We start from the raw sequence: 27,654 nt of genomic DNA, 5'->3' as shown, positions 1-27,654 counted from the left end.
TTGAATTTGAATTTACAACGGCAATAAAAAGGGGGACATGACTATTTTGAGAACTGAATGCAATGAAATTTCACTTTAAGGTATGCTGATTAGTGGTGTACATTTAAAGTGACTATTCCTATTCCTATTCCTGTTTCTGTTCCATCCCATCCTCTTCTCTTCTCCTCTCCTCTTCTCTCCTCTCTTCTCCTCTTCTCCCCTCCCCTCCCTTCCCCTCTTCTCTTTTCTCCTCTCCTCTCCTCTCTTCTCCTCCCCTTCCCTCCTCCTCTTCTCTTCTCTTCTTTTCTCTTCTTCTCTCCTCTCCTCTCTTCTCCTCCTCTCCCCTCCCCTCCCTTCCCTTCCCCTCCTCCCTTCTCTTCTCCTCTTCTCTTCTCTTCTCTTCTCTTCTCCTCTCCTCCCCTCCCCTCCCCTCTTCTCTTCTCCTCCCCTCCTCCTCTTCTCTTCTCTTCTCTTCTCCCCTCCCCTCCTCTCCCCTCCCCTCCATTCCATTCCATTCCATTCTATTCTATTCTATTCTATTCTATTCTATTCTATTCTATTCTATTCTATTCTATTCTATTCTCCAAAATCCCTTCCAACTCTATTCTATTCCTATTCTGAATAATATATCTCTAAGGTCCCTTCCAACTTTTGTTATTCTGTTACACTTGCCTTTTTCCTTAGTCTCGTCCGAGTCGCCAAACTTGTTTGAGGGGTCAAAAGGGTTTAAGAACTGGATGAGTTTGTCTGCAGAATAAACAGTGCATGCTATGGGTTGGCATCAGCTGAAAAGAAGCATTCCCTGTTTCAACAAGATGTTTGTTTTTCGCTTTATGCAAGGTAACCAATTGCAAATCAGTGGTTCTGTTGGTGCCAACTGGTGTTTAACAACGGACAGGGACTCATAAACCAGGGGATCCTGTTTTAAACCTCCATCGAGCCGGCTGAGGCAAAGCAAAAGACTCAGCAGCCTCAGATAATAACAGAATAACAGAGTTGGAAGGGACCTTGGAGGTCTTCTAGTCCAACCCCCTGTTCATGTTATCATACTAGCAGGTCAATAATAAATTGTATGTGGAATATTCCATAGGAAAAAAATGAACTCTACAAAGACTTCTGGAAAACTTTCTAGTTTATGCATCTGCCCATGCAAATTCCTTGGGTTCTTTTTTATTGTAAGCATATAAAGGTAATCCATAATATTATATAAACTCTGAACAATCGCTCAGTTTCGCGGCCCTCTCAAATTCTTCCTGACTTTGCAATCTGACTTGATGAAAAGTAAGGAAGTAAGAGAACAGAAGAGTTGTGTTATTGTTTAATTCAGGAACTGAATTAACTTCTATTAAATCACTTAAAGTGAGCTGTCATGAGGTTCCTTTAATATTATCATACATCCATAGACTTTCAGTTGTTTTTTTTCCTGGCAATATGTATTTATATACAAGTAGTCCTCGACTTACGGCCACAACGGAGCCCAAAATTTCAGTTGCTAAGCGAGACCATTGTTAAGTGAGTTTTGCCCCATTTTATGACCTTTCTTCCACAGTTGTTAAGTGAATCACATGATTAAGTGATTCTGGCTTCCCCATTTGACTTTGATTATCAGACGGTCGCAAAAGGGGATCATATGACCCCAGGATAGTGCAACCGTCATAAATATGAGTCAGTTGTCCAGCGTCTGAATTTCAATCACATGACCATGGGGATGCTGCAACGGTCGTAAGTGTGAAAAACAGTCATAAGTCACTTTTTTCAGTGACTAAATGAACTTTTTTCCATTTTCCAGTACTAGTGACTTGCCCTGTCAGTGTGGGCAGGAGCGTTCTTGGTGATTCCTTGATTTGGCTGCTTCTGTTACTGTTGGATTGTTTCTCTGAATTGGCACTTCCTTGATTGGAGTATTACGAGTCTGGTGTTGTTCTTGTGATTAATCTCTGCTTATCTGGGTTTTGATTGCTGGCCAGGAGGTGCTTAGTCCTTTTGCTTCCATTTTGGTGGTTTGATTGTTTCTTTTGAATAGCAGGTAGATGTTGTTTATCTCTCTGTGCCTGTTGATGGCTGATTTGACTGAGTGCCAACACTGACAGGCTAAGGCACTAGTGCAGGGGTCTTCAAACTTGGCCCTTTTATAACTTGTGGACTTCAGCTCCCAGAATTCCTCAGCCAGGCACACCTGTCTGGCTGAGGAATTCTGGGAGTTGAAGTCCACAAGTCATAAAAGGGCCAGGTTTGAAGACCCGTGCACTAGAGTATAAAAAGAGAAAACCCCACTCTCTCCTAGCACTGATGACATACTGTAGCCTAGTCATGTTATGAAATGTCTGCAAGAAAACAACGAAGCTCACAGAGCACCAAATACCCCAGATTCCTCCTCCTTCTCCTCCTCCTCCTTCTCCACCTGTTCTTCTTCCTTCCCCTTCTCTCTACTACACCTACTCAACTCCTTTCTAGCACTGATGATACCTAATCTGGATTCCTCCACTCCATAAACTCCATTCCCTTCCAGCACTGATGATGTTACCTAGTTTGCTAATGAAACATCTGGAAGAAAATAACCAGGTTCAGAGAGCACAAAGGACCCCACAGTCCTCCCTCTCCTCTCCTCTATACCCTCCACTCCCTTCTAGCACTGATGACATTATCTAGCTGGGTCGTGAAATGTCCGCAAGAAAATACCGGAGCTCAGAGAGTACTACGGACCCCATAGTTCAGTGGTTCTCAACCTGTGGATCGGGACCCCATTTGGGATCGAACGACCATTTCACGGGGGTCGCCAAACAAGGCTGTCCGCCATTTTTTCCCCTTTTCTTTGGCCACGCCTCTGGCACCCGGTGATGTATAAGTGGTTGGGGGTCACCACAACATGGGGAACTGTATTATGGGGTCGTGGCATTAGAAAGGTTGAGAACCACTGCCATAGTTCAAGACCGAGCTACACATATTCTCTTCCGTTGGCTTTATCTTGATCTCAGACCCAGCCTAAACTCTGACAACCTAACCTGCCTTGCAGTACATCAGATGGCCACCAGGTGGCGCAAGGGGATGTGGAATTCGTGCCTCTTAGCTGCCATCTATGGGCTGTTCTGTGAGTTGCAAGCCAGCTCTATAAATCTAGCATTGCCAGTCTGTTCCTTCCTACTTAAAATGCATTTCAGTATGAGGAGCATTAAGGTTGCAAGTTTTTTGATCCCCTCAAATCTAACACAGGCAGTCCTCGCTTTACAAGCATTCATTTAGCGACCATTCGAAATTACAACAGCACTGAAAAAAGTGAGTTACCATTCTTTTTCACACTTAGAAAGCTTGTGGCATCCCCTTTTCATGCGGTCAAAGTTCAGATGTTTGACAACTGACTCCTATTTATGACGGTTGCATTGTCCCGGGGGTCACGTAATCCCCTTTTGCGACTATCTGATGAGCAATGGGGAGAAGCCAGATTTATTTAAAAAAAACCTTGTCATCAACTTAACAACTGTAGCAACAAAGGGGGCAAAATGGAGCAAAACCCGCTTAACAGCTGCCCAACTTAACAACATAAATTTTGGACTCCATCGTGGTCGTAAGTCGAGGAGTACCTGTAAAACATTTCCTAGGTGGGTTTGCACAGAAACTGCTGGCTGTTTTGCATCCCGTTGCCAGGTGGAATTATGGGCTGGCGTTGCAGACATCGTCTATTCTGCAGTTCTAATTAAATGAGCAGCGGTTCCTTAGAGAAAGCAGTCAGCTATAATCAGGATAAACTGAAAAGTGCATTGGATTGAGTCACCCCGTGATCAATCGCCTTGATCCGAGTTGATTCATCCCGTCAGACTCAGTTAAGTTTGCCCTGGAACAAGTCATGCATCACAACAGTCCAGCTTAACACTTCATCCATCATCCCTCCCTCTTCTACCCCCCCCAGATGCTGGGTATAAAAAGCAATTTCCTGCTATGAATCATTCAGAAAAGGGGGTGTAATTAGTAACCATCCCTGGTAGTCAATGCAGCATCAGTTTGAAGTAATTACAAGCAGTCCTCGAAATTAGGACCATAATTGGGATCAAAATTTCGGTCATTAAGTGAGTTCCACCCAATTTTAAGACTTTTCTGTCACGGTAGTTAAGGAAATAACTGCTATTGTTATGCAATTGTTAAGTGAATCCAGCTTTCTCCATAACAGACCATTTTTCACACTTAAAACAGTTGTAGCATCCCCATGATCATGTGATCAGAATTTGGCTGTTTGACAACTGACTCATACTTATGACGGTCGCAGTGTCCCGGGGTCAAGTGATCCCCTTTTGTGACCTTCTGACAAGCAAAGTCAAAGGGGAAGCCCGTTTCACTTAACAACTGTGTTACTAACTTAACTGCAGAGATTCACTTAACAACTGTGGCAAGATAGGTCATAAAATGGGGCAAAGCTCACATAACTGTCTTACTTAGCAACAGAAATTTTAGACTCAATTAATGTCCCAAGTTGGGAACCACCTGTATCTTTCCCGCAATATGGCTTATTTAATCTTATCCGGTAGACATTATTGTCTATCACTTAAGGTGTGCTTACCCAGACAAATGCAGTTTATTCAACAAACCCTGTTTAACCCAACATGGCTTAACATGATGCATCAACACAGCCCATGACAAGGGCTTCTGTGACTCAAATTTAGAACCGTGATTGTGCAGGATTTGCTAAGAACGAGAAGTCCAAATGTGTCCTTTAAAGTAAAAAGGAATATAGATAGTCCTTGACTTATAGCCACAAAATTTCTGTTGTTAAGTGAGACAGTGCCCCATTTTATGACTTTTCTTGCCACAGTTGCTAAGCAAATCATTGCAATTGTTAAGTTAGCAAGACACAGCGGTTAAGCGAATCTGGCTTTGCTAAATGAACTATTGTAAATTTAAGAAGAGAGTGGGCAAACATTTGTCTGAAATAATAATAATAATAATAATAATAATAATAATAATAATAATAATAATAATAATAATAATATCAGATGGTTGAAGAAGAAAAAATGGCTTTGGAAGAATATCTGAAGAACAATGATGAAGATGCACTGAAATTAGTATATCAGGAAGGCTTACTGACTACTGAAGAGACCAAACTGGCCTACAAGAAAGACCAAATGAAGAATAGAATAGAGGCATGGGAAGACAAAGCACTACATGGCCAATACATTAAAAAAATAGCTGGGAAAGCAGATAATAATAAGACCTGGCAATGGCTAAGAGCAGGAAAATTGAAGAAAGAGACCAAGGGACTAATTCTGGCTGCACAAGACCAAGCCTTAAGGACAAATGCATATAAAGTCAAAACTGAAAAGACAGCAACAGACAATAAGTGCCGCCTATGCAAAGAAGCTGAAGAAACAGTGGACCACCTGGTAAGCTGTTGCAAGAAGATTGCACAGACTGACTACAAGCAGCGGCATGACAAAGTAGCAACAATGGTGCATTGGAAGATCTGCAAAAAATATCATTTGCCTGTAAGCAAAAACTGGTGGGATCATAAAATATAGAAAGTCATAGAAAATGATAAAATTAAAGTGCTCTGGGACTTCAGAATTCAAACAGACAAGCACCTGCAACATAACACCCCAGATTTAACAATTGTCGATAAGAAAGACAAAAAAGTCTGGATAGTGGACGTGGCAGTGCCTGGAGATAGCAGAATAGAAGAGAAAGAACTGGAGAAGATAACAAAATACAAAGACCTACAAATAGAAATAGAAAGACTGTGGCAAAAGCAAGCAAGGTAGTACCAATAGTAATAGGCTCCTTAGGTGCAATCCCAAAACAACTGGAGCACCACTTGAACACCATTGGCATTGACAAATTCGCTATTAGTCAATTGCAAAAGGCGGCCTTATTAGGAACTGCTTCCATCCTGCGACGATATCTGTAATACCATCAAACATCCACATCTGCCTATCCCAGGTCCTGGGTAAGGACTCGATAGGTAGACAAAATGCCAAATCCAGTCTGAACATCTGGCTGACTGCGCGATGATCAATCATCAATAATAATAATAATAATAATAATAATAAGAAGAAGAAGAAGAAGAAGAAGAAGAAGAAGAAGAAGAAGAAGAAGAAGAAGAAGAAGAAGAAGAAGAAGAAGAAGAAGAAGAAGGGGAGGAGGAGGAGAGAAAAGATGAAGAAGGAAAAGAAGACGAGGAAGAAGAAGAGAAGGAGAAGAAGAAGAAGAGGAGGAGGAGGAGGAGGAGGAGAGAAAGAAGATTAAGGAAAAGAAGACGAGGAAGAAGGAAAAGATGAAGAAGAAGAGAAGAAGAAGGAGGAGGAGAAGAAGAAGAAGAAGAAGAAGAAGAAGAAGAAGAAGAAGAAGAAGAAGAAGAAGAACAAGAAGAACAAGAAGAACAAGAAGAAGAACAAGAACAAGAATAAGAAGAACAAGAAAAACAAGAACAAGAAGAAAAAGTTGGAAGGGACCTTGGAGATCATCTAGTCCAACCCCCTGCTCAGGCAGGAAACCCTATACCATTCTGGACAAATGACTTCTTGAAAACCTCCAGTGATGGAACAGACACAACTTCTGGAGGCAGGTTGTTCCCCTGATTAATTGTTCTCACTGTCAGGAAGTTTCTCCTTAGTTCTAGGTTGCTTCTCTCTTTGGTTAGTTTCCATCCGTTGCTTCTTGTTCTGCCTTCAGGCGCTTTGGAGAATATAGTACAGGGTTTCCTGCCTGAACAGGGAGTTGGACTAGAAAACCTCCAAGGTCTCTTCCAACATTATTGTTGTTGTTGTTATTCGTTGAGGATTACGTGTAATTTTTTTTCTGGTTTTCCTTCCTGATTGTCCAAAGATTTTTTTTATATATATAATATTTTATTAATTTTTTATTATTACATTTCATTAGTATTTCGTAAACAAGGTATTGGCTGGGTTGATTTGTTTTGCCCAAAGATTTTCTCACGGTGACAGTTGCTGCAAGAAAAGGCTACCTCAGCACAGACCAACATTTAACTACCATTTGTCTACCATTCCCCATCTTTCTTCCTCTCTTACATAAAGGGAAGAGGAAAATCATATTTTTACGGCAAAAAGCACCCAGTTTCACCCTTATCAAATCTTTCCTGCATGATGGTATGGGTAGTCCTCAACTTACGACCACAATTAAGCCCAAACTTTCCATTACTGAGTGAAAAATTTGTCAAGTGAGCTTTGCCCCTTTTTACGACCTTCCTTGCTACAGTGGTTAAATGAATCACTGCAGTTGTTAAGTTAGTAATACGGTTGTTAAATGAATCTGGGTTTCCCTCATTGACTTTGTTTGTCAGAAGGACACTGCAACCGTCATAAATATGAGTCAGTTGCTAAGCGTCTGAATTTGGATCACATGACCATTAGGATGCTGCAACGGTCGTAGGTGTGAAAACCGGTCATAAGTCACTTTTTTCAGAATAACAGAGTTAGAAGGAAACTCAGAGATCTTCTAGTCCAACCCCCTGCCCCTATATCATTTCAGAGAAGCGATTATCCAGTCTCTTCTTAAAAACTTCCAGTGTTGGAGCATTTACAATTTCTGGAGGCAAGGAGTTCCACTGATTAATTGTTCCAACGGTCAGGAAATTTCAGCGTCCTTGTAACTTCGAACGGTTACTAAACAAACTGTTGTAACTCACGGACTACCTATACTCGGTTTTCATGTCATAGCTATCTTCCCAAAATACGGGGAAATGGTGTCACAGCTATTTATCCACCTCTGGGTCATTTGGTGATCCGGAGAGCGCTAATCGGTGTCCCCGGGCGTCGTTTCTTCCTTTTATCAAATATGTGCACAATTTTGGACACGCACTGCTGCGTGTGCACTCAGCTGGATCTTGGTGTTCAGACAGCCTGCAGCTTTTCTGTGCTCAAACACACAGAGAGAGACACATACACACACGTCCCCAAAAAACAAGAAACAGGGCAATGCCCCCCTCCTTCCCCCCCCCACATGCTGAAAGGAAGCAACTGGGATAACCACAATGCCGGCCAGCAAATTTTGCAAGCCTCATTAAGTGCTCGGCAAATGCGTTAATAATTCGGGGCTGGAACAAGTGAATCAGAGACAAACGCTGGGGACCCAGGTTCGTGGAGCACAAGGGTGGGAAAAGGAGCAGAAAAAAAACAAAATGGATTTTTTTTTCCTGCATTGGGTTGATGCGCTGCCACCTGCTTAAAAAAAAAAAAATTAAAAATGAGCATGGTGTTAAAATGACTTTACAGCAGTGCGGCTGAATTAAGGCCTGAGCAGTGGGGATGTTGCTCAACTCTGCAGAGATAAGGAAGAAGGGAAGGAGCGTCTTCCTCTGTCAGTGTGGTTTTAAAGTGAGGGGTTGGGGAGACTGGATGATCTCCCAGGCCCCTTCTAATGCTTTGAGTCTCTGATTCACTAACGAACAGACTCTGCTAAATTCGGAATTCCAGGGATCATAGGAGAATACTGGAATTCGAATCCGAGGCATTCTGTTAGCTGAAGAGGAGAGTCATCTCATAGTATAATGGGGAAGGCACCAGAGTAGAAACCAGGTGGCGGTGAGTTCTAGTCTTGTCTCAAACATGAAAGTTGGCAGGGATACTTTGGACCAATCACCGAGATGGTGAGTTCTAGTCTTGCCTTAGCCATGAAATAGGGTTGGGTGTTTTTGCCCATTCACCAGGCAACTGGAATTTTAATTTCCATTTATGCATAAAAACCATCTGGGAAATGGTTTGGGCCAATCACCAGGAGACGGTGAGTTCTAGTCCCGCCTTAGATATGAAAGCCAGCTGGGTGACTTTGGGCCAATCACTAGGAAACAGTGAGTTCTAGTCCTGCTTTAGACATGAAAACCGGCTGGGTGACTTTGGGCCAATCATCAGGAGACAGGGAGTTCTAGTCTCGCCTTGGCCATGAAGGCGGGCTGGGTGACTTTGGGCCAATCACCAGGAGATGGAGAGTTCTAGTCCTGCCTCAAGCATGAAAGCCAACTGGGTGACTTTGGGCCAATCACCAGGAGACAATGAGTTCTAGTTCCGCCTTAGCCATGAAAGCCGGCTGGGTGACTTTGGGCCAATCACCAGGAGATGTGGAGTTCTAGTCCCATCTTAGCCATGAAAGCCAGCTGGATGACTTTGGGCCAGTCCCTCTTTCTCAGTCCAAATTAAGGATTGCTCCCATGGTCTTCTGTGTCTTCCAGACCAATGATGAGCAAACTCTACAGGTGCTGAACTACAATTTCCAGCATTCCTCACCCTTGGTAACACCTCCTGGTTTATCAAAATTTGGAAAGTCAGACAATGTCTCTAGACCAGTGGTTCTCAACCTGTGGGTCGGGACCCCATTTGGGGTCGAACGACCATTTCACGGGGGTCGCCAAACAACGCAGTCCACCATTTTTCCCCTTTTCCTTAGCTGTGCTACTCCCTTTTATTCTATTGGCTTTTGAAAGCCAATAGAATAGACTCTCTTGAATAGAGTCTAATTCTATTGGCTTTCCAAAGCCAATAGGAATTGTCCAGGCTGTCTCTGCCCTGCTGAGCCCGCCAAAAGTCCCATTCTGCAAACATTTCTGCACCAGTTGAGTAGTCCTTGACTTACGACCGGTTGAGTAGTCCTCGACTTACAACCGGTTGGGGGTCGCGGCATTAAAAAGGTTGAGAACCACTGCTCTAGACTAGAGTACAGGTAATTCCTGAGTTACAATAATTCGTTTTATGACCTAGAATGCGGCATCCCCTGGTCACATGATCAAACATCAGACGCTTGGCAAATTGATTCACATTCATGACGGATGCAGTGTCCCGGGGTCACAACCTTCTGACCAGTAAAGTCAATGGGGAAGCTAGATTCACTAAACAACCATGTGACTCACTTAACAACTGCAGGGATTCATTTAACAACTGGTCATTAAATGGGGCAAAGCTCACTTAACAACTGTCTCGCTTAGCAACAGAAATTTCGGGCTCAATTGTGGTTGTAAGTGTAGGTCGATCTTGACGATCTATTGGAGTTGCCTCCACGAAGTTGCAACCTAGATCCCTCACCGTGGATCTTATCCTCCTCCTCTGCATTTCATACCTTGCGACCGTCATAAACACAGGTCAGTTGCCAAGCGTCTGAATTTTGATCATGTGACCTCAAAGGTGCTCCGTGTGAGAAACGGTCCTAAGCCACTTTTTTTAGTGCTGTTGTAACTTCGAACGGTCGCTAAATGAACTGTTGTCAGTTAATAATAATCATAATAATAAAGTTGGGAGGGACCTTGGAGGTCATCTAGTCCAACCCCCTGCTTCAGGACTACCTGTGTTAATTTAGCTACCATGCTGTATAGAAGGGGTAACAGAGAAACGTTAAGATAGACTTTCTGGTTTTTTTTTCCCATTAAAACAGCAGCAAGATATATGGAGAATTTTTTATTTTATTTTTTTTACTTTTTCCTTCTTGCAATAAAGATGTCAAAACATTATAACGTGGGAGAATTCTTTCAGACAAGTGGAGAATGTTTGCTTAATGCCTGTTACGGGAAAATAACCTCTGAAAGACGATACGGGAGATCTGTCAGCCCAGACAAGAAATCACTACCGGGAGTTTTAAAATTACTTTTATGACAAGGAGGAAGTTTTAAAAAAAAACCAACTTGCAGGTCTGGAAGCACAATTCTTCCCCACTCCCACCCGGGCCTTTAAAGGCGATGGTCCCCAACTAGGAATCAAAGTTGGGTTAGGGTTAGGGATTTTTCCTCCCCTCCCTCCCTCCCTCCCTCCCTCCCTCCTCTCTTGTCTTCATTCCTTCCTCTTCCTCTTCCCTTTCCTTTCTATCTTCCTTCCTTCCTGATTCATTTCCTCCTCCCTTGCTTCCTTCCTCCGTTTTTTGCCTCTCTCTTTTCTTCAATTATTCTCTCTTCCTCTTTCTTTTCTTCCTCTGTTCCTTCCCTCCCTCCTTCCTTTTTCCTTTCTTTCTATCTTTCCTCTTTCTTTCTCCCTTCCTTCGTTTCCTCTTTCTTTCCTTCCCTCCTCTTCCCTCTCCTTTCCTTTCTTCCTTCCTGATTCATTTCCTCCTCCCTTGCTTCCTTTCCTTCTCTCTTTTCTTCCGTCTATCCTTTCTCTTTTCCTCTTTCTTCCTCTGTTCCTTCCTTCCCTCCTTCCTTCCTTTTTGCATTCTTCCTATCTTTCCTCCTTCTTCCTTCCTCCTCCTTCCCTCTCTTCCTCCTTTCTCTTCCTTCCTTCCTTCCTTTCTTCCTCCCTCCTTCCCTCTCTCCCTCCACTCTCCCTCCCTTCCTCTCCTTCCTCTTCCTCCCTCCCTCCCAGCATGTTGCATAGAATTTATACAAAAACCTCAACCCATCCATCCATGGTGGAGCAAAATGAAACCAGATTTAGTGTAGGAGAATTTGGCAAAAGAACAGCGAAGAGCAAATCAGAGCAGATGCAGTTAAGGGGATGCAGAGATAAAAAAATATCTGAAAACAAAAATGACACAGCACAGGCCGGGGAGAGGGGGGGAGGCACTGGAGCATTGACAGAAAAGTGGCAGAGAAAAGCAAGAGGTCCTTTCCACCCATACTCCGTATCCCCAGACCCGGGGCAGATAGAAGATCTTTATTTAGAGAGAATTCTAGTGGCCAGTAGTTCCACTGGCCAAGCCCTATCTCCTTTAATTCTCCCTTTGAATTTTCTTCAACGCCTCCCTTTCCAATCAATAAAACAGTATTTAAATATCACAGGATGAAGCAAAGAAACTCCTCCCAACTCCCTGAGTAGTCCTCTATTTACGACGGTTCATTTAGTGACAGTTACAGCAGCACAGAAAAAAACGACTTATGACGACTTTTCACACTTACGAGAATGGAAGCACTACACCAGTGGCTCTCAACCTGTGGGTCGGGACCCCATTTGGGGTCGAACGACCATTTCATGGGGTCACCAAACAATGCAGTCGGCCATTTTTTTCCCCTTTTCCTTAGCTGTGCTACTCCCTTTTATTCTATTGGCTTTTGAAAGCCAATAGAAGAGATTCTCTTGAATAGAGTCTAATTCTATTGGCTTTCAAAAGCCAATAGGAATTGTCCAGGCTGTCTCTGCCCTGCTGAGCCCGCCAAAAGTTCCATTCTACAAACGGTGCTGCGCCAGTTGAGTAGTCCTCGACTTACGACTGGTTGAGTAGTTCTCGACCTACGACCGGTTGGGGGTCGCGGCATTAAAAAGGTTGAGAACCACTGCACTACACAATCAAAATTCAGACGCTTGACGAGTGACTCGTGTTTATGATCGTTGCAGTGTTCCAGGGTCACAACTTATGACAGACAAAGTCAAACGGGGAAACCAGATTCACTTAACAACCATGTTTCACTAAACAGATGCAGTGACTCACTTAACAACTGTGGTAAGGAAGGTTTTAAAGTGGGGCAAAATTCACTTAACATCTGTCTCGTTTAGCGACGGAAATTTCGGGCTCAACTGTGGTCGTAGGTCGAGGATGACCTGTACCTTTTCTAGCATTGTGTCTGTCCTAAATGAGTCTTATTTCTTAAGCTGGATCCAAAGGCATTTTCTAGATTTCGGAATGTATTGATTGTCTGGATAATCGAGATATTGTCCCAGTTAATTGCCTCCAAAAATCCAATATTTGCTGCAGGGAAAATTGGTGGGTTAGATCACCCCCTAAATGAATGTTTTGTTTATTATTTTTTTAGCCCGGTAATAAAAATAGTTGACAGTTCAGAAAGAAAAACTCACCTCAGGGACTGCAAATTGCTTTCTCTCGAGCTTCTTTAGTTAAAAAAATTCAATATTTGGCTTGGCTGAGTCAGTTATCCTGGGATTTTACATTTTGCAGGCTGAGTCAGTAAGCAAACAGAGATAGAGAGCACAAAACCGATCAATATCTCAGCAGAGAAAAATTCAGACAAGAATGTTATTCATTCACAGGGAGTCCTCGACTTAACGACCACAATTGGTACCAGAATTTCCCAAGTCGGTCGCTAAGTGAGTCGCATCTGATTTTATGATTTTTTTTTTCCAGCCATGGTTGTTAAGTCAATCACTGCAGTTGTAAGTTCAGCATGCGGTTGTTAACCAACTCCAACTTCCCCCGTGGACTTTGCGTGGTTAGGACGGTCGCAAACGGTGATCACATGAACCCAGGATGCTGAAAGAGTCATAAATAGTGCTGGTTGCCAAGTGTCTGAATTTTGATCAGTTGACTGCAAGGAATATAACTGCAAGAACCGGTCATAAGTCGCTTTTTTCTGTGCTGTTGTACCTTTGAACCGTCACTAAACGAACAGTTGTAAAGCGAGGACTACCTCTACCGCACATCACAGGAAGTAGAGATGTGGGTCAAGCTAGTTTGGTTGAAATTTACCGCAATGGCTGTTCTCAAAAGCTGGCAATTGGTAAGCCAGATTGTCTTGTTTAGCAACAGAAACTTTGGACTCAATTGCGGTCGTAAATCAAGGACTACCAGTAACTTTAGAGATCTGTGTGGCTGTTCCTTAACAGAAGAGCAAAGAGAATCCGGGAGTTCCTCTCACTTTGGTTGAAATGCATCTTTTTTTTTTTTTTTTAATTTGAGACTGAGGATTCCAAACTGGGAACTTTAAGACTTGTGGACTTCAACTCCCAGGATTCCCCATGGCTGGCTGAGGAATTCTGGGAGTTGAAGTTCATAAGTCTTGAAGTTACCCAGTTCGGAGACCCCTGATCTAAGACCACCAAAAGCTTGGATGGAACTGGGCAGGAGCTTTTGAGGGAAAGATCTAGAGGCGGTCTTTGGGGGTGAGGATCTACTGCAAAAGGGTGCTAATTGGAAGATTCCTTCTTTGATTGGTTGAGTCAATAACACCAATGGAAGAGTCCGGTGAGAATCTCTCAATCTGGGAGCAGTGGAGATTCAGCCATGGAGATCTGACAGTGATCTCATGGTGGGGATCGCATACTGACGATGGGAACCTCCTGATGGGGATCTCATACCAAGGATGGTGATCTCATACTGGTGATGGGGATCCCGTGATGGGGATCTTATACGTGGTGGAGATCTCATGTTGATGGTGGGGATCTCATGGTGAGGATCTCATACTGGTGATGAGGATTCCATGATATGGATCTCACACTGGTGGTGGAGATCTTATATTGATGGTGGGGATCTCATGGTGAGGATCTCATACTGGTGATGGGGATCTCATACTGGTGGTGGAGATCTCATAATGATGGTGGGGATCTCATACTAGTTTTTAGGATGGGGATCTCATACTAGTGATAGAAATTCCATGGGGTGGATCTCATACTGGTGATGGGGATTTCATACTGATCCCATGGTGGGGATCTCATACAGGTGATGGGGATCCTAAGGTGGTAGACTCTTGATGGAGCACCCACAATAGAATAACAGAGCTGGAAGGGACCTTGGAGGTCATCTAATCCAACCCTTGCTCAAGCAGGAGACTCTATACCATTCCAGTCTCTTCTTTAAGATCCCCCAGTGTTGGAGCAACCAAAGTATTTGGAGATCTTTTCAGAAATTTCTCATTTCCAGACTCGCCACCCAGCCGGTTATTCTGGGCTACGTTATCACTGAACAAAAATGAAAAACCTCCAGTTGTGTTTACATAACACACATGGCGACAGAAGGAGCTCATTTTTCAAGATTAGCTCAACCAACTGGATCACAACTGACCAAATAGGCTAAAGTGTACAAACACACACTAATCCAAATTTAGCCAGTGAGGCTGCTTGGCCCTCACTTGACCCAAGGAAGCATGTTGTGTGTCACAACTCAAGTCATTCCCTGCCCTTTAGAGTATACCACTATTTTTTTTTACCTTCCATGGGGAGGGTCTGCAAAGCTTAGGACCTGGAAGGCAGGCACACCAAAGATGTTGCAAGATGTTGTAAGCCCTTGACTTACAACCACAATTCAGTCCACAATTTCTGTTGCTAAGTGAGACGATTGTTAAGTGAATTTCGCTCCATTTTACGACCTTCCTTTGCCACAGTTGTTAAGCGAATCCCTCCAGTTGTTAAGTTAGTAACACAGTTGTTGGCTTTCCCGTTCACTTTGCTTGTCAGAAGATCACAAAAGGGGATCACGTGACCCCGGGGGGGACACTGTGACCATCATAGATATGAGTCGGTTGTCAAGCTTCCAAATATAAATCATATGACTATAGGACTGCTGCAATGGTCATAAGTGTGAAAAATGGTCATAAGTCACTTTTTTCAATATTGTTGTAACTTTGAACCAAATGAATTGTGGTAAGTTGAGGCCCACCTCTATTTCATCCACTATTCAGGGCTCGTATCCCACATTTCCCTTTGTCATACTGACTCGGCATGTTTCTTCTTTTTTTTAAAAAAAAAAAAAAAAAAAAAGCGCAGTTCTTCCAACTTCAGCCTGAGCAGTTTGGCCAAATAAGAAATAGCTCAACTGCTTTTTCACAGGATTCTGGAGGAGAAAGTTTGCAGCTGAGGGCTGAACTGTGGGGTCCTTGGTGCACTCAGAGCTTGGTGGTTTCCTTGCAGACGTCTCATGACCCAGCTAGGCAACATCATCAGTAGTAAAAAGGATGGGGCTGGTGGAGAGGAGGAGGAGGACTGTGGGATCCTTGGTGCTCTCTGAACTTGGTGGTTTTCCTACAGACATTTCATGACCTAACTAGGTAACATCATCAGTGCTAGAAGGGAGTGCGGTTGGAGGAGGAGGAGGAGGAGGAGGAGGAGGAGGAGGAGGAGGAGGAGGAAGGGGAGGAGGAGGAGGAGAAAAATTGAGAACTCCTTGATACTCTTTGATGTTAGTTGTTTTCTTGCAGATATTTCATAATTCAGCTAGGTAACATCATCAATGCTAGAAAGGAATGGCATTCCCCCCCCCCTCTCTCATAATCGTATCTAGTTTAGTAATGAAATGTCTGCAAGAAAACAACTAAGCTCAGGTGGGAGGGAGGGAGGAAAAAGGAAGGAAAGAAGTGGGAGGAGAGGAAGGAAGGAAGGAGAAAGAAATGAAAAGAAAAGAAAAGAGGGGCCAGGAAGGGAAGGGGTTTATAGCTTCTAGCATTGATGATGTTATCTAGTTGGGTCATGCAACGTCTGCAAGAAAACTGTTGTAACCTCTAATGGTCACTCAGCAGCAGGCTATAAGATGAGGACTATATGTAATCCCATAACTTTGTATTTGACGGGCTGCCACAAAGAAGAGGGGGTCAACCTCTTCCCCAAAGCGCCTAAACCAGTGGTTCTCAACCTGTGGGTCGGGACCCCATTTGGGGTCGAATGACCATTTCACGGGGGTCGCCAAACCACGCTGTCCGCCATTTTTCCCCCCTTTTCCTTAGCTGTCCTACTCCCTCTTATTGGTGGCCACACCCACTTGGGGGTCACCACAACATGGGGAACTGTATTATGGGGTCACGGCATTAGAAAGGTTGAGAACCACTGACCTAAAGGCAGGACAAGAAACGATGGATGGAAACTGACCAAAGAGGGAAGCAACCTGGAATTAAGGAGAAACTTCCTGACAGTGAGGACAATTAACCAGTGGAACTGCTTGCCTCCACAAATTGTGGGTGCTAAATCACTGGAGGTTTTTAAGAAGAGACTGGACAATCACCTGTCTGAGATGGTGTAGGTTCCCCAGCTTAAGCAGGGGGGCTGGACTAGAAGACCTCCAAGGTCCCTTCCAGCTCTATTCTATTCCAGTGGTTCTCAACCTGTGGGTCGGGACCCCATTTGGGGTCGAATGACCATTTCACGGGGGTTGCCAAACAAGGCTGTCCGCCATTTTTTCCCCCTTTTCTTTGGCTACACCCCTGGCACCTGATGATGTATAAGTGGTTGGGGGTCACCACAACATGGGGAACTGTATTATGGGGTTGCATTAGAAAGGTGGAGAACCACTGCTCTATTCTATTCTATTCTATTCTATTCTATTCTATTCTATTCTATTCTATTCTATTCTATTCTATTCTTCTATTCTATTCTATTCTATTCTATTCTATTCTATTCTATTCTATTCTATTCTATTCTATTCTTCTATTCTATTCTATTCTATTCTTCTATTCTATTCTATTCTACTCTACTCTATACTCTACTCTACTCTATTTTGATTCCTATTCTATTCTATTCTATTCTATTCTATTCTATTCTTCTATTCTATTCTACTCTACTCTATACTCTACTCTACTCTATTTTGATTCTATTCTATTCTATTCTATTCTATTCTATTCTATTCTATTCTATTCTATTCTATTCTATTCCTTGTGCTTTTCACTAAGGCCATTTTCCAGTCCCATCCTAGGCATAAAAGCCAACTGGGGGACTTTGGGTCAATCACCAGGAGACAATGAGTTCTAGTCCTTCCCTAGACACAAAAGCCAACTGGGTGACTTTGGGCCAATCTCTCACTCTCAGCTCAACCTACCTCACAGGGCTGTTATGGTGGGTAAAAGAGGACAGGGAAGGAATATTAGATACATTCACTGCCTTGCATTGTTTATAAAAAAATAAAAGCAGGTTGTAAAATATGTGTTATTCTTTTCCCACAGGTTGTGGAAGCCTCTGGGATAACATTAGTTGCTGGCCCGCCGTAAATTTCGGGGAAACGAAAGTGCTCTCCTGCCCACTCCTTTTCACCTACTTTTCAAAAATTCAAGGTAAGTTGACCTAAAGTTTTTTTTTCTCCAAAAATTGATCAATGTAATTTTGTGCTGTGCATAATCTGGGATGCGATCTACCACAAGATGGCATGAAAGAGCAAGGAAACGCCTGTGAACTCTTTGCTGCCATCTAATGATTCGCAATTTTTGTAATTTAGGTGAAATAGTTTTAATTCTCTAATTTGGCCAATCTGGTACTAAAATCAGAACGAGTTTGATGATCTTTTTTGCCACAGCTGTTAGGTGGATCACCATGGTTGCTAAGTGAATCATGCGGTCGTTAAGTGAATCTGACTTTCCTCATTGTCAGAAACCAGTTGAGAAGGTCACAAATAGTGATCATGTGATCCTGGGATGCTGCAACCATCATAAATATATGCCGGTTGCCAAGTTCCCAATTTTTGATCACATACTATAATGGTCATAAGTGTGAGGATTGGTTATAAAACACTTTTTCCAGTTCTATTGTATCTTAAAACAGTCGCAAAGTGAATGGTTGTAAGTCAAGGACTATCTATACAGTATGAGTTACTCAGACTTACCAGTGTTAAGATGGGCAACTAATACATTTACAAATAAATACAGGTAGTCCTCAACTTACGACCACAACTGGGCGACTGATACATTTACAAATAAATACAGGTAGTCCTCAACTTACGACCACAACTGAGCCCAAAATTTTTTGTTGTTAAGTGAGACATTTGTTAAGTGAATTTTGCCACACTTTATGATCTTTCTTGGCACAGTTGTTAAGTGAATCACTGCAGTTGTTAAGTGAATAATACGGTCATTAAATGAATCCGGCTTCCCCATTGACTTTGCTTGTCAGAAGGGGATCACATGACCTCAGGATACTGAAACTGTCATAAAGACACGGTAGTTACCAAGCATCATATTTATAATGATTGCGTTATCTCCTTTTGCGACCATCTGACAAGCAAACTTAGCAAATGTGGCAAGGTCATAAAATGGGGATAAAACTCACTTAAGAACTGTCTCGCTTAGCAATGGAAATTTTGGGCTCCCTTATGGTCATATGTAGAGGACTGCCTGTATAGCTTATAAGAAGATAGAATTAGTGCATCTAATCTGATTCCTGTCTGATTTACTCTTTCAGCCCAAAATTGGAAATAAAGATTTTTTTTTGCTCACAGGGCTTTCATGCAGACAGCATGCCAACATGCATATCATGGTTAACTGCTTAGGATGCTTGAAACAATAAGCTGATAATTTAAACCTCAGACTTTGTGCCCTGACCACAAACTCTTTATGCCACGATATCCATCACTGGCGACCAGTGACTTGACTGGCAAAATGATCCCAGAACAAATTGCTATCATTGGTGTGGAAATATGATACAACCTGGTGTGAAGGCTGAAATTGCAGGCGGCCTCCTGCCAACTTTCAGGAAAAAGCAATGAATATCATATATCTTAAAGACTGTCAAATGGCAGGCTTATCATTAACAGCCAGACAGCTTTCTGTCTAAAGGAGTAAGTTTTCTTCTCATCGGGAACCAATGATTAAATTATCCCTAGATAGAAAAAAGAAGTGTTGAAGGAAAAGTCTTCATCATGGTTCAGTCCAAGCCGGGAATAAACAACATGGTGACTGCTTTAGAAAGAAGGCTGCAATTTATTGAAGAGGAGAGCCAGACCGAAAGATGGCTCTGGAAGAAAAGAGGATGAGCACATGTAGGGAGTGGGTTTTTATACCCTCTAGAGCCTTTTGCTTGGAGTTGTTCCTGTGGCATGAACTTTGACCTGAGTCTGTGCCTTTCTGGTATTCTGATGGTGGTGAGTTAATCCTATTATGTCCCAAAGGTCATATCCTGCTTCCCTGGGACTGTGGCTGATGACTCTTAGATTTTTGGTGTGTTGATTGTAGGGATCTTTTTTCCTAATTCCAGTTTCCTGACTCCAGTCTTTCTGACAAGATTATCACATCTGCATTTCTGCAGACCTGGTTTCTGTTTGGGACAGAGAGACTTGAGGCGGGATTGGTTTTTGCTTTTAAAATCCTTTAGCGAAATATATTCTGCCTTTTAAATATTTCTTTCTCTGGGGGGAGGCTGATTTCCCACAGATGGTTGACAAGAGAATATTTGCAGCTCAGGGTTAAATTGTGGGGTCCCTGGTGCTCTCTGAGCTTGGGGGTTTTCTTGCAGACGTTTCATGACTCAGTTAGGTAACATCATCAGGGCTAGAAGGGGGGGGGAAAGTGTAGGGAGCAGGAGAAGGAAGAGATGAGGGGGAAGGGGAAGAGGAAGAGGAGGAGAAGGGAGGAGGAAGAAGAGATGAGGGGGAAGAGGAGGGGAGGAGGAAGAGGAGAAGGGGAGAGGGAAGAAGGGAGTAGCAGGGGAGGAAGAGCAGCAAGAGGAGGGGGAGGGGAGGAGGACAGGGAGGAGGAGAGGGAGGATGGAGGAGGAGCAGGAGGAGCATTGTAGGGTTTTGGTGGTCTGTCCTTGGCTGTATTTCTGCAGACATTTCATTACCGAACTAGTTCATATCATCCATGCAAGAAGAGATTAGCACCCCAGAAGCTAACGAAGTTATCTGGTTGGGTTATGAAATTTCTACAGGAAGTCAGCCAGACCCAACACTTCTTTTCTTATCTTCTCATTCTGAGTGTACAGGAAGTCCCCGATTTACAACTCGTTGCTTACTGACTGTTCGACACGTACTGATCACAAAAAAATGCTACATATCACTCTAGATTCAAAAGTTCTCACATCCGGACAGTCTCCCCACCCCCACCCCAGTCACGTGACTGCATTTTGGATGCTCAATAACTGGCCTGTATTACGGCCATCGGCAGCATCCTGTGGTCACATAATCGTGATTTGTGATGTTTTTGGTGGAAACTTGCATTTGCATCCGGTTTCTGACATATAAATAATATAAATAATAAATAATAAATAAATCCGCACTTACACAAATAGAAGTAGACCTCGACTTACAACGATTTGAAATTCTGCAAGCGTGGGAAGAAAAGTGACTTAATGACCGTTTTTCACACTTACGACCGTTGCAGCATCCCCCTGGTCACGTGATCAAAATTTGGACCCTTGGCAACTGACTCGTATTTATGATGGTTGCAGTGACCTGGGTCATGTGATCTCCTTTTGCGACCTTCTGACGAGCAAAATCAATGGGGAAGCCAGATTCACTTAACAACCGTGTTACTCATTTAACAACTGCAGGGACTCATTAAACAACGGTGGCCACAAGGTCGTAAAACGGGGCAAAACTCAGTTAACAACTGTCTTGCTTAGCAATGGAAATTTGGAATTCAATTGTGGTCATAAGTCAAGGACTCCAAGTGTGTGTGTGTGTGTGTGTGTGTGTGTGTGTGTGTATGTTTGTGTATGTTTTATGACCGCCATGCTCACTTAATGACCGCCGCAAAAAAGGTTGTAAAATCAGCTTACACAGTCATCTGCTTAACAACTATCATGACTTATGCCCAAAATTGTGGGCTCAATTGCAGTCGTAAGTCGAGGACTGCTTTGAGCAGAGTAGTTAGGCCAATAAAAATGTTATTCACCAGTGTCACAAAAATACAATTTTTGTGTAACACACCCAGCTATTATCTCCAACCCTATCGCCTCAGGCATTCTTGGTTTTTATTCTGCCTCAAATCAACAATTTCTCCTTTTTTCTGGCCTCGAAGTTTATTCGGAAAAGTTATTGCGTTCTCTGCATCTCTGTTTCTGTATTGAATGACAAACCAGGAAATGTCTCAATCCCTAATGCAAACACACATGGATCATTGTGTTCTCCGAATGCGTCACCCCGCCCCAGGAATTAATCATTGCGGTCCCTGCAAGTCGGCGACAACTCTAAATATTTCTTTTACGCTTTCCAGTTCCGAGTTTTTGCATGCCAATTCTGAGTTCTTTGGGAGTTCTGCTCACATTTGAATCTGTGAATCAAGCTGAATAAAGAATTTAATGCAAATAAAATGAATTCTGGGTAAAGGCAAATACACGTGTCCCAGAATAATGTTGCAGGACACAATTGGGGCTCTTTTCTGGGATCTGAGGTTTTGACTTATGAGCTTTCAGTCATTCCATCTTTGAAGAACTTCTCTCTAGTAGAGTGTGTAATTTGAGCTATTCTATGTGTGGTATTTATGTGGTGCCTGGTTGTGTGTAATTGTTGTTTGGGGGGGGGGTCGATGGCTGGCTGTTGTTTCTTTGTGCTGCCAAGCCCTTGGCCCCCAAGTACCTTGTTAAACTGGTGGTAAATCAGCATTCCTGTGGACTGACAAAGGGCCATTTCCCAGGCTTCAATCATTTCCTTGGCTGTTTTTGTACCTGCTCGGCCGACAATCTTAGTAGCTATGAAAATGAATGTATGTCCTTGTTTATTTGATTCACCGCCAGCTTATCGGGTATCTGGGAGCCAATGACTTGGCAGCACAAGGAAACAACAGCCAATGACAGCTGGCCATCAACATTCCAATCAACAACTGAAAGACCACACACAACCAGGCACCACATGAATATGACACATCAAATAGCCCAAAGCACACGTTCTGTAAAAAGAAGTTTCCTGAGAATGGACTCTAACATGAGTCCAAAAGTTTGAAAGAATTTTGGTCCCGGATTGGATCCTGCAAAATGAATTCCAGATCCTGGGAGAGAAGACCGGATAGCAATCTTTTCTTTCTATTTAATTATCTATTAATCAAATTTACACACCATCTTGCTCAGTATCAAAGTGGCTCTGAGTCGTTTACAGGGAAGAAAAAAAAAAACCTTGCAAAATTGGACTTTAAAATGTGGAGAGAGCCTCCTCTAACCATCAACCAGCCCTTTCCAGCTGTACAGGTAGTCCTCAACTTACAACCGTTTGTTTAGTGACTGTTTGAACTTACAACAGCATTGAAAAAAAATGATTTATGACTATTTTTCATACAATCATTACAGCATCCCCCGTAGTCACGGGATCAAAATTCAGACGCTTGGCAATTGACTCGTATTTATGACGGTGGCAGTGTCCCAGGGTCATGTGGTCCCCTTTTGCGACCTTCTGACAAGCAGAGTCAATGGGGAAGCCTGATTCACTTAACGACCATGTTACTCATTTAACAACTGCAATGGTTCATTTAGCAACTAGGGCAAGAAAGACTGTAAAATGGGGCAAAATTCACTTAACAGACGTATCACTTAACAACAGAAATTTGGGGCTCAATTGTGGTTGTAAGTCGAGGACTACTTATGATAGTGGACAGTATAACTCTAAGTGGGGGGAGCACATTTTATGATAAGGAGCCGTGGTGGCGCAGTGGTTAGAATGGAGTGTTGCAGGTTGATTCTGCCGACCGTCAGCCGTTCGATCCTAACTGGCTCAAGTTGACTCAGCCTTCCATCCTTCCGAGGTCGGTAAAATGAGGACCCAAAATGTTGAGGGGTGCAAGATGCTGACTCTGTAAACCGCTTAGAGAGGGCTGTAAAGCACTGTGAGGCGGTATATAAGTCTTATTGCTATTGCTCTCTTTCTTTGTTGCCCATCTAGGTAACATCAGCAGGAACTGCACCAGGGATGGCTGGTCAGAAATTTATCCTGCCCCCTATCCAGTGGCTTGTGGGTATGACTCCAACATGACAACCACTGAGGAACAGGTCAGTACAAGGGGAACCTAGTTGGGGGGGGAGAAAAGAAAAGAAGAGAGAGAGAGAGAGAGAGAGAGAGAGAAGAAGAAGGAGAAGGAGGAGGAGAAGAGGAGGGAGGGAGAGAGAGAGAGAGAGAGAGAGAGAGAGAGAGAGAGAGAGAGAGAGAGAGAAAGAAAGAAAGAAAGAAAGAAAGAAAGAAAGAAAGAAAGAAAGAAAGAAAGAGAAGGGAAGGAAGGAAGGAAGGTCAGGAGGGAGGGAGGAAGTAAGGAAGGGAGAGAGAGAGGACAGGAGGGAGAGTGGGAGGGAGGGAGGGAGGGAGGGAGGAAGGAAGGAAGGAAGGAAAGACAGGAGGGAGGGAGGGAGGAAGGAAGGGAGAGAGAGGACGAGGGAGGGAGGGAGGAAGGAAGGGGAGAGAGAGGACAGGAGGGAGGGAGAGAAAGAAAGAAAGAAAAAAAAGAAAGGAAGGAAGGGAGGGAGGGAGGGAGGGGAGGGAGGAAGGAAGGACAGGACAGGACAGGAGGGAGGGAGGAAGTAAGGAAGGGAGAGAGAGAGAGAGGACAGGAGAGAGAGTGGGAGGAAGGAAGGAAGGGGGGGAGAGAGAGGACAGGAGGGAGGAAGGAAGGAAGGAAGGAAGGAAGGAAAGACAGGAGGGAGGGAGGAAGGAAGGGAGAGAGAGAGGACAGGAGGGAGAGTGGGAGGAAGGAAGGAAGAAGGAAGGAAGGAAGGAAGGAGACCAAAAAGAAAAGAAGGAAGTTGACCAAGAGGGCTTTGTTTATTTAGCTGTATCCAACCTTTATTATTATTACAAATAACTCAGCAGCAAACATATCCACCAAACCTGTTTTCCCCTGAACAACAACCCTGTGAGGTGGGTTGGGCTGAGAATAGGGACTTGTCTGAAGTCACCCAGGTGGCTTTCATGTCTAAAGGCGGGACTAGAACTCCCTGTCTCCTGGTGATTGGCCCAACGTCACCCAGCCGGCTTTCATATCTAAGGCAACACTTGAACTCGCAGCTTTCTGTTTTCTAACCTGGTGCCATAACCACTGGACCAAACTGCCTCTCTTGTACTTGATGGATGGCTGCAGCACTGATAAAAGCAGAGCACAGATGGTGTCCTTGCAGGAGAATTGTGTTGCTGTTTTTGTGGTTGAGACTGTCATTGAAGTCTACTCCATGTAAGGCTCCGTTTGCAGGTAAAGAAAGTCCTCGGCTTATAACCACAGGATGCCTAAGCAAGGCAATTGATTGTTAAGTACTCACTTAACACTCGATTTCACCACTTTATCTCCCCTGGTTGTAAAATGAAGCATGCAGTTGTACAATGAGTCCCACAGTTGTGAAGCCAATCCCGCTTTCCCCACTGACTTTGCTTGCCAGAAAGTGGATGGGAAGATTTTTGCTGCCACAGTCGTAAGTGTGAGGACCCATCCTAAGTCCTTTTTTTCAGTACTGTTTTAAGTTCAAATGGCCGGTAAACAAATTGTTGTAAGTTGAGGACTACCCTTAGAGATAACTAGACAAAAGATTCTTCAGAACAAGGATTTAATGGCTTCTCAGTTCATTTAATTCAGGGGTCTTCAAGTTTGCCCCTTTTACGAGTTGTGGACTTTAACTCCCAGAATTCCTCAGCTAGGCATGCTGGCTGAGGAATTCTGGGAGTTGAAGTCCACAAGTCATCAAAGGGCCAAGTTTGAAGACCCCTGATTTAATTAGTCCTCGACTTACAACAATTTATTTACTGACCATTCAAAGTGGCCACCTCACTGAAAAAAGAGACTTATGACCATTTTTCACACTTATGACCGTTGTAGCATCCCCAGGGTCACGTGATCAAAATTCGGGATGTTTGGCAATTAACTCATACTTACGACGGTTGCAGTGTCTCTGGGGTCACGTGATCCCTTTTTTGTGACCTTCTGACAAGCAAATTCAATGAGTGAAGCCGGATTCATTTAACGACTGTGTGACTAACTTAACCAACTGCAAGGACTTGCTTAACAACTGTGGCAAAGAAGGTCGTAAAATGGAGCAAAACTCTACTTAACCATTGTCTTGCTTATCAACGGAAATTAAGTGTTGTGGTCGTAAGTCGAGGACTGCCTGTATTTGTCAATCCATATGGAAGTATTGACCACTTTCTCTCTCTCTCTCTTTTCTCAGAGTGTCGTCTTTTACGGCACAGTGAAAACCGGTTACACAATTGGACACAGCTTGTCTCTCATTGCTTTGGCAGCTGCCATGATGGTCCTCTGCATCTTCAGGTAATGGGAATCACCTGAATCTGGGATTGGGGGAGGGGCACAGAGGTTGGGCTTCTTCGCCCCCCCAAATGCAGCCCTCTATAAAGGCCATCCTCAAGTTACAGCCACAGTGGAGTTCCCAATTTCCATTGCTGAGCAAAACCATTCTTAAGCGGTTTTTTACCGTGTTTCGCCACAACTTTTCTTGTCAAAGTTGTTAAGTGGATCCCTGCAGTTGTTTAAGTTAGTGACACAGGGTTGTTAAGTGAATCTGGGCTTGCCCTGTAGCTTTGTTTGTCAGAAGGATTCGCAAAAGGGGATCACGTGACCCCCTGGACACCGGGACCGTCATAAATATGAGTCAGTTGCCAAGCATCTGAATTGTGATCTCTCGTGATCCTGGGGATGCTGCAAATGTCGCAAGGATGAAAAACGGACAGTGCCGTTGTATCTTTCATCACTAAACAAATGATTACAAGTCAAGGACTACCTGTAACAGTGTTTCTCAACCTTCACAACTTGAAGATATGTGGACTTTTCTAGCTTCCTCCTCTTTTCCTCCTTCTTGTCCTCCATCATCTTCTTCTTCTCCATTTACTCTTCCTCCTCTTCTCCTCCTCTTCCTCCTACTTCTCTTTCTCCTCCTCCTTCTTCTCATCCTCCATCACCTTCTTTTCCTTCTTCTCCATTTCTTCTTCCTCCTCTTCCCCTCCTCCTCTTCCATTACCTTCTTCTCTTTCTTCTCCTCCATTTCCTCTTCCTCCTCCTCTTCCCCTCCTCCTCTTCCTCCTCCTTCTCTTCCTCCTTGTCCTCCATTACCTTCTTCTCCTTCTCTTCCATTTCCTCTTCCTCCTCCTCCTCTTCTCCTCTTCCTCCTCCTTCTCTTCCTCCTCCTCCTCCATTACCTTCTTCTCCTCCTCCATTTCCTCTCCCTTCTCCTCTTCCCCTCCTCCTTTTCCCCTCCTCCTCTTCCTCCTCCTTCTCTTCCTCCTCCTCCTCATTACCTTCTTCTCCTTCTTCTCCTCCATTTCCTCTTCCTCCTCCTCTTCCCCTCCTCCTCTTCCCCTCTTCCTCCTTCTCTTCCTCCTCCTCCATTACCTTCTTCTCCTTCTTCTCCTCCATTTCCTCTTCCTCCTCCTCTTCCCCTCCTCCTCTTCCCCTCTTCCTCCTCCTTCTCTTCCTCCTCCTCCATTACCTTCTTCTCCTTCTTCTCCTCCATTTCCTCTTCCTCCTCCTCTTCCCCTCCTCCTCTTCCCCTCTTCCTCCTCCTTCTCTTCCTCCTCCTCCTCAATTACCTTCTTCTTCTTCTTCGCCTCCATTTCCTCTTCCCCTCCTTCTCTTCCTCCTCCTCCTTCATTACCTTCTCCTCCATTTCCTCCTCCTCTTCCGCCTCTTCCTCCTCCTTCTCATCGTTTTTCTCCTCCTCCTCCTCCAAAATCCAGCCCTACTAGCAAGGTAATTCTGGGAGTTGAAGTCTACGCACTTTAACCCTCTTTTCAACCTGGTTATCCATCAAACCTAAAAGAGAAGCTTCTGGCTTCGTCTGAACTTTCAGCTGAAGAATTCTCCGAATTAAGCAGCTTTCCGATTCTCAGGTTCCTTTGAGGTCCACCGGAGATGATCGGAAGCCCCTTCAGATACGTGAAATGTCCAACATGTCCTCTTTCTCCTCTCCAGGAAGTTGCATTGCACCCGGAATTACATCCACATGCATCTATTTATGTCCTTCATCCTGCGTGCCGTGGCTGTCTTCGTCAAGGACATCATTTTGTTTGAAAACGGAGAATCGGAATATTGCTTCGTAGGCTCGGTCAGTCTTGCCTATTGTCCACTCTGTCCAGTGTCCTCCTACCTTGGAATGTCGGTTCTCCATTCCCCGTAATTTAACTGCAGGCAGCCCTTGACTTACGACCACAGTTAAGCCCGAAGTTTCTGTCGCTAAGGGAAACATTTGTTAAGTGAGTTTTAGGACCGTTCTTGCTCCAGTTGTTAAGTGAATCACTGCAGTTGTTAAGTGAGTTACAAGGTTGTTAAGTGAATCTGGTTTTCCCATGGCCTTTGTTTGTCAGTAAGTCACAAGAGGGGATCACGTGACCCCAGGACACAGTGACCGTCATAAATATGAGCCAGTCACCAAGCGGCCAAATTTTGATCACGTGACCATGGGGACGCTGCAACAGTCATAAATGTGAAAA

At 43.8% G+C, this 27,654-nt stretch overlaps 1 protein-coding gene across 2 annotated transcripts in view; it reads left to right on the top strand.

The window, feature by feature from the left end:
- VIPR1 (vasoactive intestinal peptide receptor 1) overlaps window positions 1-27,654 on the top strand; it is a 75,948-nt gene that overhangs the window by 32,266 nt on the left and 16,028 nt on the right. For both annotated transcript variants that reach the window (XM_039366753.1, XM_039366754.1), the window contains exons 3-6: window positions 17,486-17,593; window positions 23,119-23,225; window positions 25,380-25,480; window positions 27,137-27,269. In XM_039366753.1, coding sequence (XP_039222687.1) covers window positions 17,486-17,593; window positions 23,119-23,225; window positions 25,380-25,480; window positions 27,137-27,269 — 449 coding nt within the window. The remainder of the gene's footprint in view (window positions 1-17,485; window positions 17,594-23,118; window positions 23,226-25,379; window positions 25,481-27,136; window positions 27,270-27,654) is intronic.

The sequence above is a fragment of the Crotalus tigris genome, unplaced genomic scaffold (genome assembly GCF_016545835.1).
Source record: "Crotalus tigris isolate CLP2741 ecotype Arizona unplaced genomic scaffold, ASM1654583v1 scf7180000020352.946698, whole genome shotgun sequence".
Taxonomy (NCBI): Eukaryota; Metazoa; Chordata; class Lepidosauria; order Squamata; family Viperidae; genus Crotalus; species Crotalus tigris.
Note: the sequence above shows the minus strand (reverse complement) of the source record. Positions and strands in the feature narration are given on the sequence as shown.